At 41.0% G+C, this 17044-nt stretch overlaps 2 protein-coding genes across 4 annotated transcripts in view; one reads left to right on the forward strand and one right to left on the reverse strand.

The window, feature by feature from the left end:
• Nucleotides 1-1040: 1040 nt before the first annotated feature.
• LOC110528850 (FUN14 domain-containing protein 1) lies at nt 1041-7907 on the reverse strand. Of its 2 annotated transcripts, none has more exons than XM_021611011.2 (5): nt 7818-7907; nt 6927-7107; nt 4544-4619; nt 4009-4137; nt 1041-3494 (listed from the first exon to the last, which is right to left on the reverse strand). In XM_021611011.2, exons 1-5 carry the CDS (start codon nt 7834-7836, stop codon nt 3417-3419), a joined length of 483 nt encoding a protein of 160 aa, XP_021466686.1. In that variant the 5' UTR covers nt 7837-7907; the 3' UTR covers nt 1041-3416. The 2 variants fall into 2 exon arrangements, with proteins under 2 accessions (XP_021466686.1, XP_021466685.1); XM_021611010.2 differs by having other exon boundaries at nt 4003-4137.
• Nucleotides 7908-8918: 1011 nt separating this feature from the next.
• Nucleotides 8919-17044, forward strand: part of LOC110528830 (lysine-specific demethylase 6A) — a 91216-nt gene continuing 83090 nt past the window's right edge. For both annotated transcript variants that reach the window (XM_021610962.2, XM_021610963.2), the window contains exons 1-2: nt 8919-9426; nt 9565-9628. In XM_021610962.2, the coding sequence (XP_021466637.2) occupies nt 9251-9426; nt 9565-9628 (240 nt within the window). In that variant the 5' untranslated portion in view covers nt 8919-9250. The remainder of the gene's footprint in view (nt 9427-9564; nt 9629-17044) is intronic.

Genomic DNA, 17044 nt, shown 5'->3' on the forward strand with positions numbered 1-17044 from the left:
TTGTTTAATAACCCATGCTTCGTATAAAAAGGCAGCTTCTCACTGTACTAATTACTATGAATTATTGTACTATGAATAATGAACATTGCTATTCAAACATGCATTGACGTTTCATCTCTGACTTTGTCCACTGACTAGTACCACAGAGAGGGTATTGCGTAACCATATTAATGACAGCTCTCAACAAACTGATTGTGACAGAGTTAACTATTGTATAGCTTGGACCCTTTGGAGCCAGCTGCCTGAAGGCATGGATTAGGTTGTATCTCGATACTATAATTTGTTTCCTGTCTCTCCTCTACTAATATGAAGTAACTGGTGAAAGCCAGTACCTAGTATATGCATGCACCATATCGAATTCGCCTTTCCTATTTTTTTCCCCAGATCAGTGCAGATAAAGGAGATATGAGGAGAGGTTTAAGTATGAAGATGCAGCCCTTATATTACGACCAATGGATTAATAACACAATTGCTTTGAACAGCCTGACTGAGGTGTACCGGTATCTGGTGCCACTAGGGCGAGCTGCTATTATAAAACATCCCTTGCAGTTTCCATGGCGCGTATACTCTGGCTTTACCCTACTTTTGGTTGGATCTATTGGGGGCTATTGATGATCCGATTGGTTGGTGATGTGGTCATCGGATGGTGGAGAGTGGGCCTTATCTCATTCCCCCCACTCTAATATCCCCCTCTACCCCTATACCATTACACATGGGTACACTCACAGAGAGATAGAGGTAAAAAACAAAGAAAAAGGCAGGACTGGAAAGAGAAAGCGAGAGAGAACAAGAGAAAGAGAGTGGAAAAGAGGGAAGGCCACACCACACAAGAGAGCAAGCGGAAGAGAGAAAGAGAAAAAGAGCAGTTTCCATAGCAACAGGCTACCAGTGGTAGTGTGGTGCTGGCAGCTACAGTAACACACAGTAGAGAGAGGCACTCTGGTGAGGTAACATCATGGCTGCCTTTGTTTTCAGCTTCATTCAGCTCAATAGACATTGAAGTCATTATTTACACAAATCAATATGCCTCTGACAGGACATTATGAAATTACAATAAATCAATACAATTTTATTTGAAGGGAGGTTTTTTGTCAAGTCAATTGACAAAGAGTACTTTATAAATCCCAGAACTAAATCCCTAGCTACAGAAAGCCTATCAGGACTAAACCCCAATTCAATGTGCATTTAATATAAACCAAAAAAATAAAAAAATATTAATTGATATTGTACTCTGTGACAGAGGTAAACACAAAAAAATTGACAATTGGTACTTATTTCAGATTGATTTGGTGAGTATCTTCCTTTGTCACTTTCTACATGCAGTACCTTTCAAAAGCAGATCTCACAGTGTAGATGAATACAGAGACATAGTGGTGAAAAATCTTAGTATTGTGACAATGCTCATTCATTGTTGCTGTGACATGCATGGTGGTTATTACAAACCCATCCTCCATGCTGACACATCCATTTCTATTCACATCATAAAATCTGGACATTTGCATTCCCGAAACTCATAGACTACACTTAGACAGGCAGCCCAATTCTGATCTTTTGCCAAAATTACTGGCAAAAAATCTGACCTGATCGGCCAAAATACCAATAATTTGGCAAAAGATCGGAGTTGGGTTTCCTGTGTAAAGGCAGCCATAGAGCTACTGAAATCTGAAAGTCATGCTGGCTTTAATAATCAAAATAAATATATTGTTGAGAAGTTAAACGTGTCAAGATAGACTGTTAATCCACTCAGTGTTAATCCACTCAGTGTACACACCAAGCCCTGATTGTATGCATGTCTGCCATGCAGTCCAGTGACCACACACACAACTGTTAACATTGCTAACCAACAAAAATCAGGCAACTTTATTTGACAAAACAGAAACATAAGACAAATCCATAGTTATGGTTGGTTGGTTATCAAGATTTCAAAATAGCATTCAGGAAGTCAGAACATAAAAAATGGAGGTTAATGGCAGTAAGAAGTTAATGTGCACTTGGTGAAGTACAGAAACTAATGGAAAATCATACTCCTGACAAGTAATATTTAAATAGTTAAAGACACAATATGGAACAACTCATAAGCAACTGAACACTGACTTTATACTGTGCATTTCCTTCTATCTATAAAACTGATAGTATATTCTACACATGACTAAATCACATGTTTTCCTATTACTACACTGATAGCAGGTTCACATTTTTTGGAATGAGTCTTGTCGTGGAGGCAGAACTAAGCAAATCCGCTAGATAGGCCAGCTGCAAAGTCAGAATTGGCTATATTGTACAAATTCATGAAAACTACATTGAACTTTTTGGTCTAAATGTAAGGTTAGGCGTTAGGGTTAACAGTGTGGTTACAGTTAGATTTAAAATCAGATTTTGTGGCTGTGCCAGCTAGTGACCATTCTGCAGAGCTGCCCCCAGAACAAGATTCTTTATGAAAAACGCTAACCTGCACACTGATATACCTACAGTACATTAGCCAGCAAAGGTGCAGTGATCAGGTGTTGGTATATTAACCCCGTAACAACAGGTCAGCAGACACATTTTGTTGAATAGCACAGGGTGGTAAAACTTTGGTCTGAGTATAGGGAGAGCTGGCCTGTGTCCCAAATGGCACCCTAATTTCCAACATAGGGCTCTGGTCAAATGTAGTGCACTATGGACATTTGGGACACATTCCTGATCCTAGACCTGTTCTTCCAGGTAAAAGAGGGCACCAGATAGACAGGGGCCGAGGAATCCTATGTCCAGTGTGTGGTACAGTATATTAGTAGTATATCAAGAGGTGTCGCGTTGTGCAATTAAAGGGACATTTCTAACATTTTCAACATTGTATTCATCATCTCCAGAACTACCCTAACATCAACATATGTGAAAATGCCATGTTTCTATGTTTTGAAGTCAAAGTTAGTTTTTCTAATGGCATCATCCGGTGTGCATCGTGATTTCAACCAAATATGAGTAGGCATTGCTCACTAATTGATTCATATCACATAATGCACACCATATGACGGTGAACAAATATATATGTAACATAGCTGATTCAAAACATAGAAACGTGACATTTTCACATACATTGATGTTGGGGGTAGTGCTGATTATGAATATGAAGTATAAAAAAGTCATATTCAACAGGCCCAAACAACTGATCCTGGATCAGAAACCACCAGATAAATAGAATAAAAAGAGGGTGGACAAGCAAGACTCTGATCAGTTGGGCAGTAACGGAAGAGAGCAGCCAGGGGGGCATAAAGTGGCAGCTTCACAAACCCGTTTCATGACTAGTTCCGTGATGGGAGAAAGACAACGATTCACAGTTAATGACAACATCCCGTGTGGTGACTCAGTTCACAGTAATGACAGCTTCCTTCTTCCTATGTAACGACTTCCTCAGTCGTGAATTGGCCCCGACGCCATTAGGAGGCCAAGCCCAGGAGGAATCCACCCACAAACCCGCTGGACAGGACAATGTTCTTCTTGACAAACTCTGTGGCCTGCAGAGAGGGGAAGGAGGAGAGGAAACAAGCAGGCTGTGGGAGGTCACCTCCAATAACTGAAGGGTTATAAGTGATAATAGATGGAAAAATAAGAATCTTATACGCAGGGTATACTTTAGTTTCTGCTTGTGATAAATCCAGGAATGTGCTTTTACAGTGTGAGTTCGCTAGAGGGCGATGTTGCTGCATTATTAGTCCGGATGACTCAGGTATTTATGAACTTAGCTATTTCCCCCCAACTATGATAATTAAGTATACCTTTTTTTCTCATAAGTACATGCAATGCAAGGCACTGAGATTCAAGCGGACTGGCAATCCAATTGAATCAAAAAGCAGCTCCCACACCCAGGTACTGGTGTTGGTCTCACAGAATAAATGAACAGTTAGATAAAGGACCAATGAGCACGCACACATCTCAGACATGTTCACCTTTTAGAATCACACAATACTATAGGCACAATAGCCTACCATAAAGTTATGATTAGTCAGGCTGTGTTATTAATACCTTTACCTCCTCGAAGAAGGAGTTAATTTCAGGGGCTGCTTGCTTGGTTCTCTTCTTCAGGTGTTTCTTTGCTTTGTTCACATCCTTCTCCACTTTCTTCCAGTCCACCTGCACGTAGCCACTGTGATTCGCTATCTGCAGGAGAAGGAAGGTGCAGAAAGGAAAATGAGTGTGGATTGTTGGGTTGCATGTGAAGTGGCACTCCGTTCACGTTGTAACATATGATGTCATTGGTGCTCCCGAGTGGCGCCTTAGTTGATGTGAACTAAGGCACTGCATCTCAGTGCTATAGGCATCACTATAGATCCTGGTTCGATTTCAGTCTGTATCACAACTGGCAGTGATTGGGAGTCCCATAGGGCAGCGCACAATTGGCCCAGCGTCTTGCGGATTAGGATTTGGCCGGGGTAGGCCGTCATTGTAAATAAGAACTTGTTCTTAACGGACTTGCCCAGTTAAATAAACTTTAAAACATGGAATAGAGAGGTGTATTATGTAAGTACCCAGCGTTGACTCAATACAAATATGATGCATCTCTTACCTGTAATAACAGGAACCCTCCACCTATGGCAGTTGCAGCTATCTTCCCTACTCTCTGGAACAAGTATCCTGCACACCTGAATGTGAGAGAGAGGAGTGACTGATAGCAGTGTTGTAGTACTCGAGTCCAGGACTCAGACTTGACTCAAGTCACAATTTTCATGGCTCAACTCTGACTGGACCAGAAGTGACTTTGTTGTCAGAAAATTTCTCTGATGCATAATTTAAAATATGGGGCCTACTAGCTACAACAGCAAATGTTAGAGATATCCTTAAAATGTAACAACAGTTGAAGAGAATTTTGATTTTTAAATGGTTGGACCACAGCTTTTAGCACTACAAGGGACTTGTGACTCAAATGGAGAATAAAGGACTCGGACTGGAACACTAGTTGACTGATTGTGATTTTTCAACGTCGATACCGATTATTGGAGGACCCAAAAAAAGCAGATGCTGATTAATCTGCCAATTTTTATTTATTTATTAAAATAATGACAATTACAACAATACTGAATGAACACTTTTATTTTAACTTAATATAATACATCAATAAAATCAATTTAGCCTCAAGGGTTGGAGAAGAAAGTAAAAGTGCAATATGTGCCAAAGCTAACATTTAAGTTCCTTGCTCAGAACATGAGAACATATGAAAGCTGGTGGTTCCTTTTAGCATTAGTCTTCAATATTCCCAGGTAAGAAGTTTTAGGTTGATGTTATTATAGAAATTATAGGACTATTTCCCTCTATACCATTTGTATTTCATATACCTTTGACTATTGGATGTTCTTATCGGCACTTTAGTATTGCCAGTGTAACAGTATAGCTCTCCTCGCCCCTACCTGGGCTAGAACCAGGAACACATCGACAACAGCCACCCACGAAGCATCGTTACCCATCGCTCCACAAAAGCCGCGGCCCTTGCAGGGCAAGTGGAACAACTACTTCAAGTCTCAGAGCGAGTGACGTTTGAAACTCTATTAGCGCGCACCCTGCTAACTAGCTAGTCATTTCACATCGGTTACACCAACCTAATCTCGGGAGTTAATAGGCTTGAAGTCATAAACAGCTCAAAACTTGAAGCATTGCGAAGAGCTGCTGGCAAACGCACAAAAGTGCTGTTTGAATGAATGCTTATGAGCCTGCTGCTGCCTACCACCGCTCAGTCCGACTGCTCTATCAAATATCAAATCATAGACTTAATGATAACCTAATAATAACACACAGAAATACGAGCCTTAGGTCATTAATATGGTCAAATCCGGAAACTATAATTTCGAAAAATAAAACGTTTATTCTTTCAGTGAAATACGGAACCGTTCTATGTCTTTGTTAGGAAGAAATAGTCTTCACAGTTCGCAACGAGCCAGGCGGCCTAAACTGCTGCATATACCCTGACCCTGAAGAAAGGTGTTGATGTTTATGGTTAGGTACACATTGGTGCAACGACAGTGCTTTTTTCGCAAATGCGCTTGTTACATCACCCGTTTGGCAAAGTAGGCTATGATTCAATGATAAATTAACAGGCACCGCATCGATTATATGCAACGCAGGACAAGCTAGATAACCTAGTAATATCATCAACCATGTGTAGTTAACTAATGATTATGTTAAGATTGATTGTTTTTTACAAGATACGTTTAATGCTAGATAGCACCTTACCTTATCTGAGCAGCTAACCGATCGCTGCAGCTGTACATAGTCTATTGGTAAATAGCCCACCCATTTTCACCTACCTCATCCCCATACTGTTTTTATTTATTTATTTTTCTGCTCTTTTGCACACCAATATCTCTACCTGTACATAACCACCTGATCATTTATCACTCCAGTGTTAATCTGCATAATTGTAATTATTTGCCTACCTTCTCATGCCTTTTGCACACAATGTATATATAGACTCCCCTTTTTTCTACTGTGTTATTGACTTGTTAATTGTTTACTCCATGTGTAACTCTGTGTTGTCTGTTCACACTGCTATGCTTTATCTTGGCCAGGTCGCAGTTGCAAATGAGAACTTGTTCTCAACTAGCCTACCTGGTTAAATAAAGGTGAAATAAAAAAAATAAAAAACCTTGGCTCCTTGCTGCACTCGCATAACAGGTAGTCAGCATGCCACGCAGTCTCCTTGTGGAGTGCAATGTAATCGGCCATGATCGGTGTCCAAAAATGCTGATTACCGATTGTTATGAAAACTTGAAATCGGCCATTACGATAAATCGGTCGACCCCTACTAGGGACTTGGGACTCAAGGTTAAGTGACTTGACTACATCACCGACTCATACCATGCATTTCATCAGTGAAATGTGTTTCCGAGGGGCCAAAGATCCAGACATTTGTATAATAAGCATATTTAGCCTATACACCTTTGCTTTGGGTTGCATACCAGCCAGTGACCCCTCCCATCGCGATCTGCGTGGTCACAGAGTATTTCTCTGCGAGGGGACCAGAGTTATTCCCAAACACCATGCTCCACCATTGGTGCCTCCGGGCGTACTCTGTCAGGTCCACCACCTCATAGGTCTCATCCTCGCTCTCCGGCTCATCCTTTTCTGATAAAATGTCATCTGGGATGAAGGAAAGACATACAAATAATTTGAACTGTTTTGCTTTCACTTTCTATCACCTAGGCAACATAGGGCAGGTTTTTCTATCATCTAGGCAACCTAGGGCAGGTTTTTCTATCATCTAGGCAACCTAGGGCAGGTTTTTCTATCATCTAGGCAACCTAGGGCAGATTTTTCTATCATCTAGGCAACCTAGGGCAGGTTTCAGGTCCAAATTCAGTCCAATTACCTCACAGTCAAGAAACAGTTCCAATGCATGCATCTAAATCTTTGCTGTAACTTCACAGTAGTATTGATAAAATTCACAAAAAAACACATGAATTCATTGACTATTGATTTAAAACATGACTGGAATACTTGTTTAGTTGGTAATCACGTTCACGTCATTACTATAAAGTGTATATCTGCGATAACGTTACAGTAGTCGGGATAGGAGCCATGGGTGACAAAAACAAATAGGTTCACAATGCCAATGGCTGGTATTTGGGTCGATGGGCGATTGCATGCCATTGTTTAGAAATTAGGCTAAATTGCTAGCAACAAAGCTAGCCATCTAGTCAGTAAAGTCCCCCTGTCAAAAGCCGCAGCTGAATGAATAGCAATATTTGAGTGTTTAGATTTCTTGATATTGGAACTATCTATATATAGTATAGCTGATTCGTTGTTATAATTCGAGATTATTTTATCCATAAACATGGGCAAGCACTAACCTTCTTTGCGATCCGCCATTTTGGAGAAAATTACATCAGGATGTTGTCTGCTGTATGCAAGCCCCGCCCCTGAGCTTTATAAACCTCTGCTGGCCCCGCCTACAGAATGATGCTTTGCCACATCAGTATTTTAACACTTTGCTCTTTCTTTGAAATGTTGCAGAATGTTGACAATTTCATTTGGAAGCATAATAATGTTCCATACGAAATAAGATTCGATTTCCCTCATATTAGATTCAATTTCTGCCCAAAATAGCTATCACTTTATCCCTTGCACATTTAAATTGATTTGAATGTAATTCCAATCTACATCAAATACTGTAACTTATATATAATCAATTGATATCAAAATAAATAGTAAGATTTTATAAAGTAATATGTTAAGGGTTTTATGATATATCAAAAAAGCTATTTGGATAATTAGATTTGAGGATTTTGTCTTGTCTAACAAATAGGTATTTTGAAAATGTCCACAGCTGGGGGGAAAAAACACCAACAAGAATGATTGCTATTCATTTATTTTTCAAGACATGTACAAAAGTGAGAATGTAATTCATAACACAGTAAATATACTTCACATAAATACAGTAGAACTAGCTAGTACATTAAAACAAAAATGCAAACAGATCAAATTGGTATCAACCACAAAAATGTATATGAATGTGGGGCCTTGGGCAAGGATGATGATTATTATGATGTGAACATTGCAGGGTGAGAAATTTTTTGACAAGTAGTTACACAGTCCTAATCAGAATTCTTACCTCCACACATCATTGCAACGTTTTATTTAGACATGCTTACCCATCAACAGCAAATAATACTGGTATCAAGTATTTGCACAAATGTCTCAGTTGTCACTCTTAAATGTATTTAGTAATTGACAGTTTGCATGTAGCTATTTAACATTGTTATTTATGCACTTTGCAAAACAAATCAATACATTTGAATACCTATACAATATATACATTATTGATTTTGAGAAAATAATGAACATGTATAATTGATTTCTGTGGTTTGTAAAAAGATAAATGAAGATGGGTAAAAAAAACTTCATGTCATATGCTGATATTCAGACATTTCTATTGGCTGAAGAGGTAGGAGAGGCGTGACTACGGCGGCGCGTGGGTTCGCTTGCTTGTGTGACACAATTATAACAACTTTAAGCTGGTGGCTGTGGGGAATTTTATGGTCAAATAATACTCTTTTCAAACTGCAAGAATTGAACTTCATGCATTACATTTGATTAGTTGCATAAACGGCGCCTAAAAATGTGACGCGAATACTTTTTGGAGAGGTACTTGTTTTCCTGAAAGGATTTACCATTTTGAATTGCGTTTTGATCGTGGAGAAAAGTTTATTCTATCTTAATACATTTTTAGTTTTCCCTTCTTTGATTTGGTGGAGTATTTCGTTCGCCCTCTCGTCGCGATTCCATGCAATCGTGCGGAGTCTCGCTCGCTGTTGCTGCCTGCGCTGCTGCTCGGAGTCTCGGCTCGGCTTCTGGTGGTGATGAGGAAAAGAAAATGGCGGCGGGAAAAGCCAGTGAAACCGAGGAGGACTTTCCGACGTTGACAGCCCAAGAGAGGGACAGCTTGGTCGGAATTGACAGGTCGTAGTCAAAGCCCTTCACACACCTCTGGTGTATTCTTAATATTCTGTACACGCGTTTGCCGTTTTTATACGTTAAATCCATTTGCACGGCAGTGCAAGTGATACTGAACCGCCTGTGTTGTCTTCTTGCTTGCAGCTCACTGTTTGGATTTCAGAGGCTTCATGAAGATGGCGCCAGAACGAAGGCCTTACTGTTGAAGGTAGCTCGCTAAGTTGCAAACACACAGGACCAGCCGGTCCTTGAACCACAACACTTGCACCTTCTACATTCTTGTCCACATAGTAATACGTGTAACTATGTTAAACTAACTAACATAGCCAGTCCACTCTCAGGTGAGAGCACGGACTCTGGTTAACCATACACCCATCACACGATGTGCGCAGAGCGACCCTGCGGCTACGCACCGTTCCTACCCGACTTCTTTCCCTTGCTAGCTAATCCAATAGTGAAAATGAACGGCTTTTCCATTGCATAAACACGTTTTAGTAACCCAACTGGCTATTTTCGTTATTACGCTGGCCTTGCATTTATCTAACTCGTCAACTTAGCTATTTGTTAGTCACAAAGGCTTGTCATATCAAATATTTCTACCAAGCTGGTTTGTATTGGGTGCAGTAGAAATGGCTAACAAGCCTGGTAGCTGAAGAAGCTAGCTAATTAACGTTAGCCAGCTGGCTGTGTAATATGACATATCAAGTACATACTTGCGGGCTAGTCATTTATATTGATAAGACGAACATGCTAACCTTTTCATTTAGCCTGCTGGCAAATGTCTAGCTAGTCCCCTGCTAGTTTGATAACGTTAACTAGCTTGTGGAACGTGCGTTGTTGGACTCTGGAGTTGGCCAGCTCATTCTGAATGTTAGCTAGCTAGAGATTCAGTGGTCAGGGACATATAATTTGGCTTTTTACAGAAAACATAATTACTGTGATAAGCTTTAGGTACTGTTTTGTAGCCAGCTAGCCAAATCTACCGAGTATGATAAAGTGACCTTACTTGGTCAGAGAACTAGCTAACGTTTAGGAAGGCTACGTTGTTTTTAATGGCGATTTAACGTTCTATCATGGAGTAGACTTCCCATGGTGCCAGGAAAGTATGTTTGCTTGCTGCACTGTGTATCTGGCTCGTGCAAAATGTATGCATGAATTTGGGCCGTTCTCGTGCCCCGGAGTTGGTTTTGATTGTGAAGAGCTCGAGACGGGCTTTCGCTATGTTCCAACGGCTGCTAACTAACGTTAGCTAAACGCGTTAGCTGTTTGGATAGCTAGCTAGTCATTGCTGCTTGGGCCGGTCCAAGATGGCGGGACAGGGAGTAGTGACAACGAAATCTAGCTATGTGGTGAGCTCAATGAAAACATCTATCGAACGAAATTACATGCAATTCGTTAGCATGTTTTGATTGACCCTTTTAGCCGTGTGGCTTATGTTGGTTTGTTGACAGTTTTAATTCCTCTGTGGATGGGTCCCTTCATAGCTAGGTTTTGCATCCCAGCATCAACCTGTAGCTAGCACATTGGACAGTGAACAAAGGGCAAAGTTGCACACACATTTATACATTTTTGCTATTTATATTGACATTTTTATTTTCACAGTTGGTGTTTACAATTGGAGGAAGCTTCTATCCCCATACTATGTTGCCACCAGAAAGAAGTGATTGGCTTCCCAGGGTGTTTAGAAAGTAGGCTTGCTGGCAAAGTAAACAGAAAAGCATATTCTATTGCAAATTCAAATCACTGGAGAGATGATGGCAAACGGGCCACACCACAATGCCAGCCAGTTCAAACCCTCACCAATTCAGCCATTCTCCCTGCATTATTTCCCCTGGTATTTTTTTTCAGCAGCGGTGCTGTCACTGACTGAAATTTTAGCATCCCACTTGGCGGGATTTATATTTTAAAGCTAATTTCCTGCAATTCTACACATTTTGCCATGGCTTATCCTGTGTTCTTACGCTATTTGAGTGACTCAAACGTAACAAAATGAATGGGGACCCATTGGGGACATTTTTAGAATTTGATTCTCCTGACTATGCAGTTTGTATTTTGGTGATCGTTAGTTATCAAAGGTGATCTTATTTATTCCCCCCCAAAAATGTTACGTACTTTATATCTGGGTTTAGTCGTCTTAATTTTTCACTGAGACCGTTTAACATCTCGATAAATAATCATATTTATTTAATAAAAAGGAATACATGGGAAAGACTGCACTGTCTCTGCATTTAGCTGGGACTTTATACCTATGCATTCTGTCCACATTTATTATCTCCAAAGTGATGCAGGGGTCTAATGAAGGAATGACCCCATTGTCTCTTCATATCTGAGATACAGTTCATTTTAAAATGTCATGTCGTTTTTTTATTTTTTAGGTCTCACTTTAAAGGTTGCTTAGATTCATATTGTATAGGTTAAAGGCACTCTTTTTTTTTTTTCCCTACTCTGAGAAGTCGGTGGGCAGATGCTAGCGGGATGTCTGTCACATACTAAAACCAGCCCCTTGCACTTTGGGGAATGCAGCCCTTGGCCAAACTGCCCCATGTAACATTACTTGCTACCCTACACCCTGGTATTCACCCCAGCCATCACATGACCCACTCCTAGGGATGTGGTCAATTTAAATCTTGACATTAATGGAACATATTTTTCATGCACTAAATGAATGACCCATATGCGTTTCTGCTGCATTACACCTGGTTTTGCAATTGTCTTGCTACTCTAAAATGTGTATTTTGATGTAGCCCACCTCCATCAGCTGTTTTATATTGCGCATTGACCACCAGGGATAAGTTTGGACATTATGATGATAAAACCAGTAGCCTTATGTGAAGCTACTGACTCAACATTTGTTAGACAGTGTCACTTTATTTTTTTTTAAACCGTGACCTTTTTCCTCAATTGGTTTGAGTTCCATTTTTATATCACTTGTCTCCTGATTGTTTTTTTTGTTTTGTTTTGTTGTTGCTGTGAGGTGTTCTACCACTCATTATCTTCTATAGCTTTCTTAGTTTTGAGTGTCTGCCCTGTCTGGAACGGTACACAGTCGCTCTGTTGCACAGCTATCTACGCCCAGATAACGCAGAGTTCAACTCCACTGACAGAACTGGGTCACTGTATCGCCGCCACTGGATTAAGTGGCAACTACATAGAAATAGAATGAGTAGAACTACAACAGGTCTTACAGTGAAATGCTTACTTATAAGCCCTTAACCAACAATGCAGTTTTAAGAAAAATAAGTGATAAGTTAAAAATAATTTAAGAGCAGCAGTAAAATAACAGTAGCGAGGCTATATACAGGAGCTACCGGTACAGAGTCGATGTACTGGGGCACAGGTTAGTCAAGGTAATATGTACATGTAGGTAGGGGTAAAGTGACTATGCTTAGATAATAAACAGAGTAGCAGCTGTGTAAAAGAGGGGTGGACAAGGCAAATAGTCTGGGTAGCCATTTATTTGATTAGCTTGTTCAGGAGTCTTATGGCTTGGCGGTAGAAGCTGTTAAGAAGACTTTTGGATCTAGACTTGGCGCTCCGGTACCGCTTGTTGTGTGGTAGCAGAGATACAGTGCCTTGCGAAAGTATTCGGCCCCCTTGAACTTTGCGACCTTTTGCCACATTTCAGGCTTCAAACATAAAGATACAAAACTGTATTTTTTTGTGAAGAATCAATAACAAGTGGGACACAATCATGAAGTGGAACGACATTTATTGGATATTCAAACTTTTTTAACAAATCAAAAACTGAAAAATTGGGCGTGCAAAATTATTCAGCCCCCTTAAGGTAATACTTTGTAGCGCACCTTTTGCTGCGATTACAGCTGTAAGTCGCTTGGGGTATGTCTCTATCAGTTTTGCACATCGAGAGACTGAAATTTTTTCCCATTCCTCCTTGCAAAACAGCTCGAGCTCAGTGATGGAGAGCATTTGTGAACAGCAGTTTTCAGTTCTTTCCACAGATTCTCGATTGGATTCAGGTCTGGACTTTGACTTGGCCATTCTAACACCTGGATATGTTTATTTTTGTACCATTCCATTGTAGATTTTGCTTTATGTTTTGGATCATTGTCTTGTAGGAAGACATCTCCGTCCCAGTCTCAGGTCTTTAGCAGACTCCATCAGGTTTTCTTCCAGAATGGTCCTGTATTTGGCTCCATCCATCTTCCCATCAATTTTAACCATCTTCCCTGTCCCTGCTGAAGAAAAGCAGGCCCAAACCATGATGCTGCCACCACCATGTTTGACAGTGGGGATGGTGTGTTCAGCTGTGTTGCTTTTACGCCAAACATAACGTTTTGCATTGTTGCCAAAAAGTTCAATTTTGGTTTCATCTGACCAGAGCACCTTCTTCCACATGTTTGGTGTGTCTCCCAGGTGGCTTGTGGTAAACTTTAAACAACACTTTTTATGGATATCTTTAAGAAATGGCTTTCTTCTTGCCACTCTTCCATAAAGGCCAGATTTGTGCAATATACGACTGATTGTTGTCCTATGGACAGAGTCTCCCACCTCAGCTGTAGATCTCTGCAGTTCATCCAGAGTGATCATGGTTCTCTTGGCTGCATCTCTGATCAGTCTTCTCCTTGTATGAGCTGAAAGTTTAGAGGGACGGCCAGGTCTTGGTAGATTTGCAGTGGTCTCATACTCCTTCCATTTCAATATTATCGCTTGCACAGTGCTCCTTGGGATGTTTAAAGCTTGGGAAATCTTTTTGTATCCAAATCCGGCTTTAAACTTCTTCACAACAGTATCTCGGACCTGCCTGGTGTGTTCCTTGTTCTTCATGATGCTCTCTGCGCTTTTAACGGACCTCTGAGACTATCACAGTGCAGGCGCATTTATACGGAGACTTGATTACACACAGGTGGATTGTATTTATCATCATTAGTCATTTAGGTCAACATTGGATCATTCAGAGATCCTCACTGAACTTCTGGAGAGAGTTTGCTGCACTGAAAGTAAAGGGGCTGAATAATTTTGCACGCCCAATTTTTCAGTTTTTGTTTTGTTAAAAAAGTTTGAAATATCCAATAAATGTCGTTCCACTTCATGATTGTGTCCCACTTGTTGTTGATTCTTCACAAAAAATACAGTTTTATATCTTTATGTTTGAAGCCTGAAATGTGGCAAAAGGTCGCAAAGTTCAAGGGGGCCGAATACTTTCGCAAGGCACTAAGTCTACGACTAGGGAGGCTGGAGTCTTTGACAATTTTTAGGGCCTTCCCCCCCTGACACTGCCTGGTATAGAGGTCCTGGATGGCAGAAAGCTTGGCCCCAGTGACGTACTTGGCCGTACGCACTACCATCTGTAGTGTTTTGCGGTCGTAGGCCGAGCAGTTGCCATACCAGGCATTGATGCAACCAGTCAGGATGCTCTCTTTGGTGCAGCTAATTAGTCCCTAATCTATGGAGTTCACATGACAGGGCAGGGGTGCAGCCATGGGTGGGCTTGGGAGGGCATAGGCCCACCCACTGGGGAGCCAGGCCCAGCCAATCAGAATGGGTTTTTCCCCTCAAAGGGATTTTATTACAGGCAGACATGCTCCTCAATTTAATCAGCTGTCTGTGGCTGGTCCCAGAGGATCTCTCAGGTGAAGAAGCCGTGTGTGGAGGTCCTGGGGTGTCATGATTACACGCGGTCTGCGGTTCTGAGGCCGGTCGGATGTACTGCCAAATTCTCTAAGATGATGTTGGAAGCAGTTTATGGTTGGTGAATGTTAATTTCTCTATTTGGCAACAGCTCTGATGGACATCCCTGCAGTCAACACACATCTGTGGCATTTTGTTGTGACAACTGAACATTTTAGTAGCCTTTTATTGTCGCCAGCACAAAGTGCACCTGTGTAATAATCATGCTGTTTATTTAATCAGCTTCTTGATATGCCACACCTGTCAGGTGGATGGATTTTCTTGGCAAAGGATAAATTCTCACTAACAGGGAGGTAAACAAATTTCTATGCAACATTTGAGAGAAATAAGCTTTTTGTGCTAATGGAACATTTCTGTGTTTTATTTCACCTCATGAAACATGGGACCACATGTTTGGAATGTGCACAACTGTACCATTGAATGAGTTTTGCATATTAACTTCAATGCACGAGGATGACATTAAAAGGAAGAAGCATAATAGTGGCTACTTTCTTTGGAGGTTTTTTACTGTCCCCATCCAAGTACACAACATCAATGTTTCATGCCACCCTCATCCTGGCCCTTTTTTGGGAATAAACTGATTTTAGATCAATGAATGAACATCCCCCTCCACATTCACACACACTTACAAATGGGTATACAATCAATTTATTGTATTTATTTGCAGCAGCTGTGACTTTGTTTGATATGAAGTGGAGCGCTAACATGTTATGGAATCAATTGCAGTTTGTTTATTGGTATAAAATCACATTTGCAGCTTGTTTGCTTTGTCCCATATCATTGTATTTGTTTTACTTTCATGAAATGTGTTACTCGTTAGGAAATAACAGATGCGTTGTGGGAGTTCATTACCAAGCACCAATGTTCGTTCCTGCAGCATTGTGTACCAGTGCCACATTAGGCATCATCGCTTTACTGGAGTAAACGGCACACTTTCATCTAGTTTATCATATGAACATGAATGCTTGTTAGGCCTACTGTGTGGTGTGTGTGCGCGCATTCTCATAAAGCCTGAGCCGCAGCTAAATTTAATTAGATTGATCTCGTCATCTGTGATGAAAGTTGAATTCTGGGCTTGGCCTCCCTCAGCTGTGCTGTCTGTCATTTCTCTTGGCCCCTCCCCCTTTTCACCATAAACAAACCTCCAGTCAGTCTGAATGGCTACATAAGAAGGCATAGACAAACATCCCCAAGCACTCAATCACGCTGAGACTATTCAGCTGTTCAAAGAGAAAGTACCAGGGCCCAAAACTAAGTTTTGGTCCATCAGCCACTGTGGCAGGTAGATTAAAAAAATATATATATATATCTCTACCAGCCACTCATGTCTTTTTACAAAAAAACATGAGCATGCTTTAATGTTTTTAAAACAAATGTATTACTAGTAAGAAGTGATGTGGTACATTGCTCAATTCTCTATATTTTTTGTAACCTGTCTTTTAACTAAAATATCACAGATGAGGCAAGCATGTTCAGCTGTCCGTTTTAAGGTCGGGAGGTTACCGTTGCAACAAAGGCACTTGAGCCGCTCTAGTTGCCAGTGACTGAGTGGTCGAAGACACGGCATCTCGACGCAAGAGGCGTCACTGCACTACCTGGTTCGAATCCAGGCTGCATCACATCCGGCCTATATCCATCCTGCCCTGCCTAAGGTCTTCGAAAGCCAAGTCAACAAACAGGTCACTGACCATCTTGAATCCCACCGTACCTTCTCCGCTGTGCAATCTGGTTTCCGAGCCGGTCACGGGTGTACCTCAGCCACGCTCAAGGTACTAAACGATATCATAACCACCATCGATAAAAGACAGTACTGTGCAGCCGTCTTCATAGACCTTGCCAAGGCTTTCGACTCTGTCAATCACCGTATTCTTATCGGCAGACTCAGTAGCCTCGGTTTTTCGGATGACTGCCTTGCCTGGTTCACCAATTACTTTGCAGACAGAGTTCAGTGTGTCAAATCGGAGGGCATGCTGTC

This window comes from Oncorhynchus mykiss, chromosome 7, assembly GCF_013265735.2.
Source record: "Oncorhynchus mykiss isolate Arlee chromosome 7, USDA_OmykA_1.1, whole genome shotgun sequence".
NCBI classification, from domain to species: domain Eukaryota; kingdom Metazoa; phylum Chordata; class Actinopteri; order Salmoniformes; family Salmonidae; genus Oncorhynchus; species Oncorhynchus mykiss.

Bases quoted from the DNA above. Each gene is read 5' to 3' on its own strand.
- LOC110528850 (XM_021611010.2), bottom strand. The intron at 4,620-6,926 runs GTATGCAACCCA...TCTCACATTCAG, and splicing joins ATGGGAGGGGTCACTGGCTG to GTGTGCAGGATACTTGTTCC. The intron at 3,495-4,002 runs GTATTAATAACA...CCCTCTCTGCAG, and splicing joins CCTTCTTCGAGGAGGTAAAG to GCCACAGAGTTTGTCAAGAA.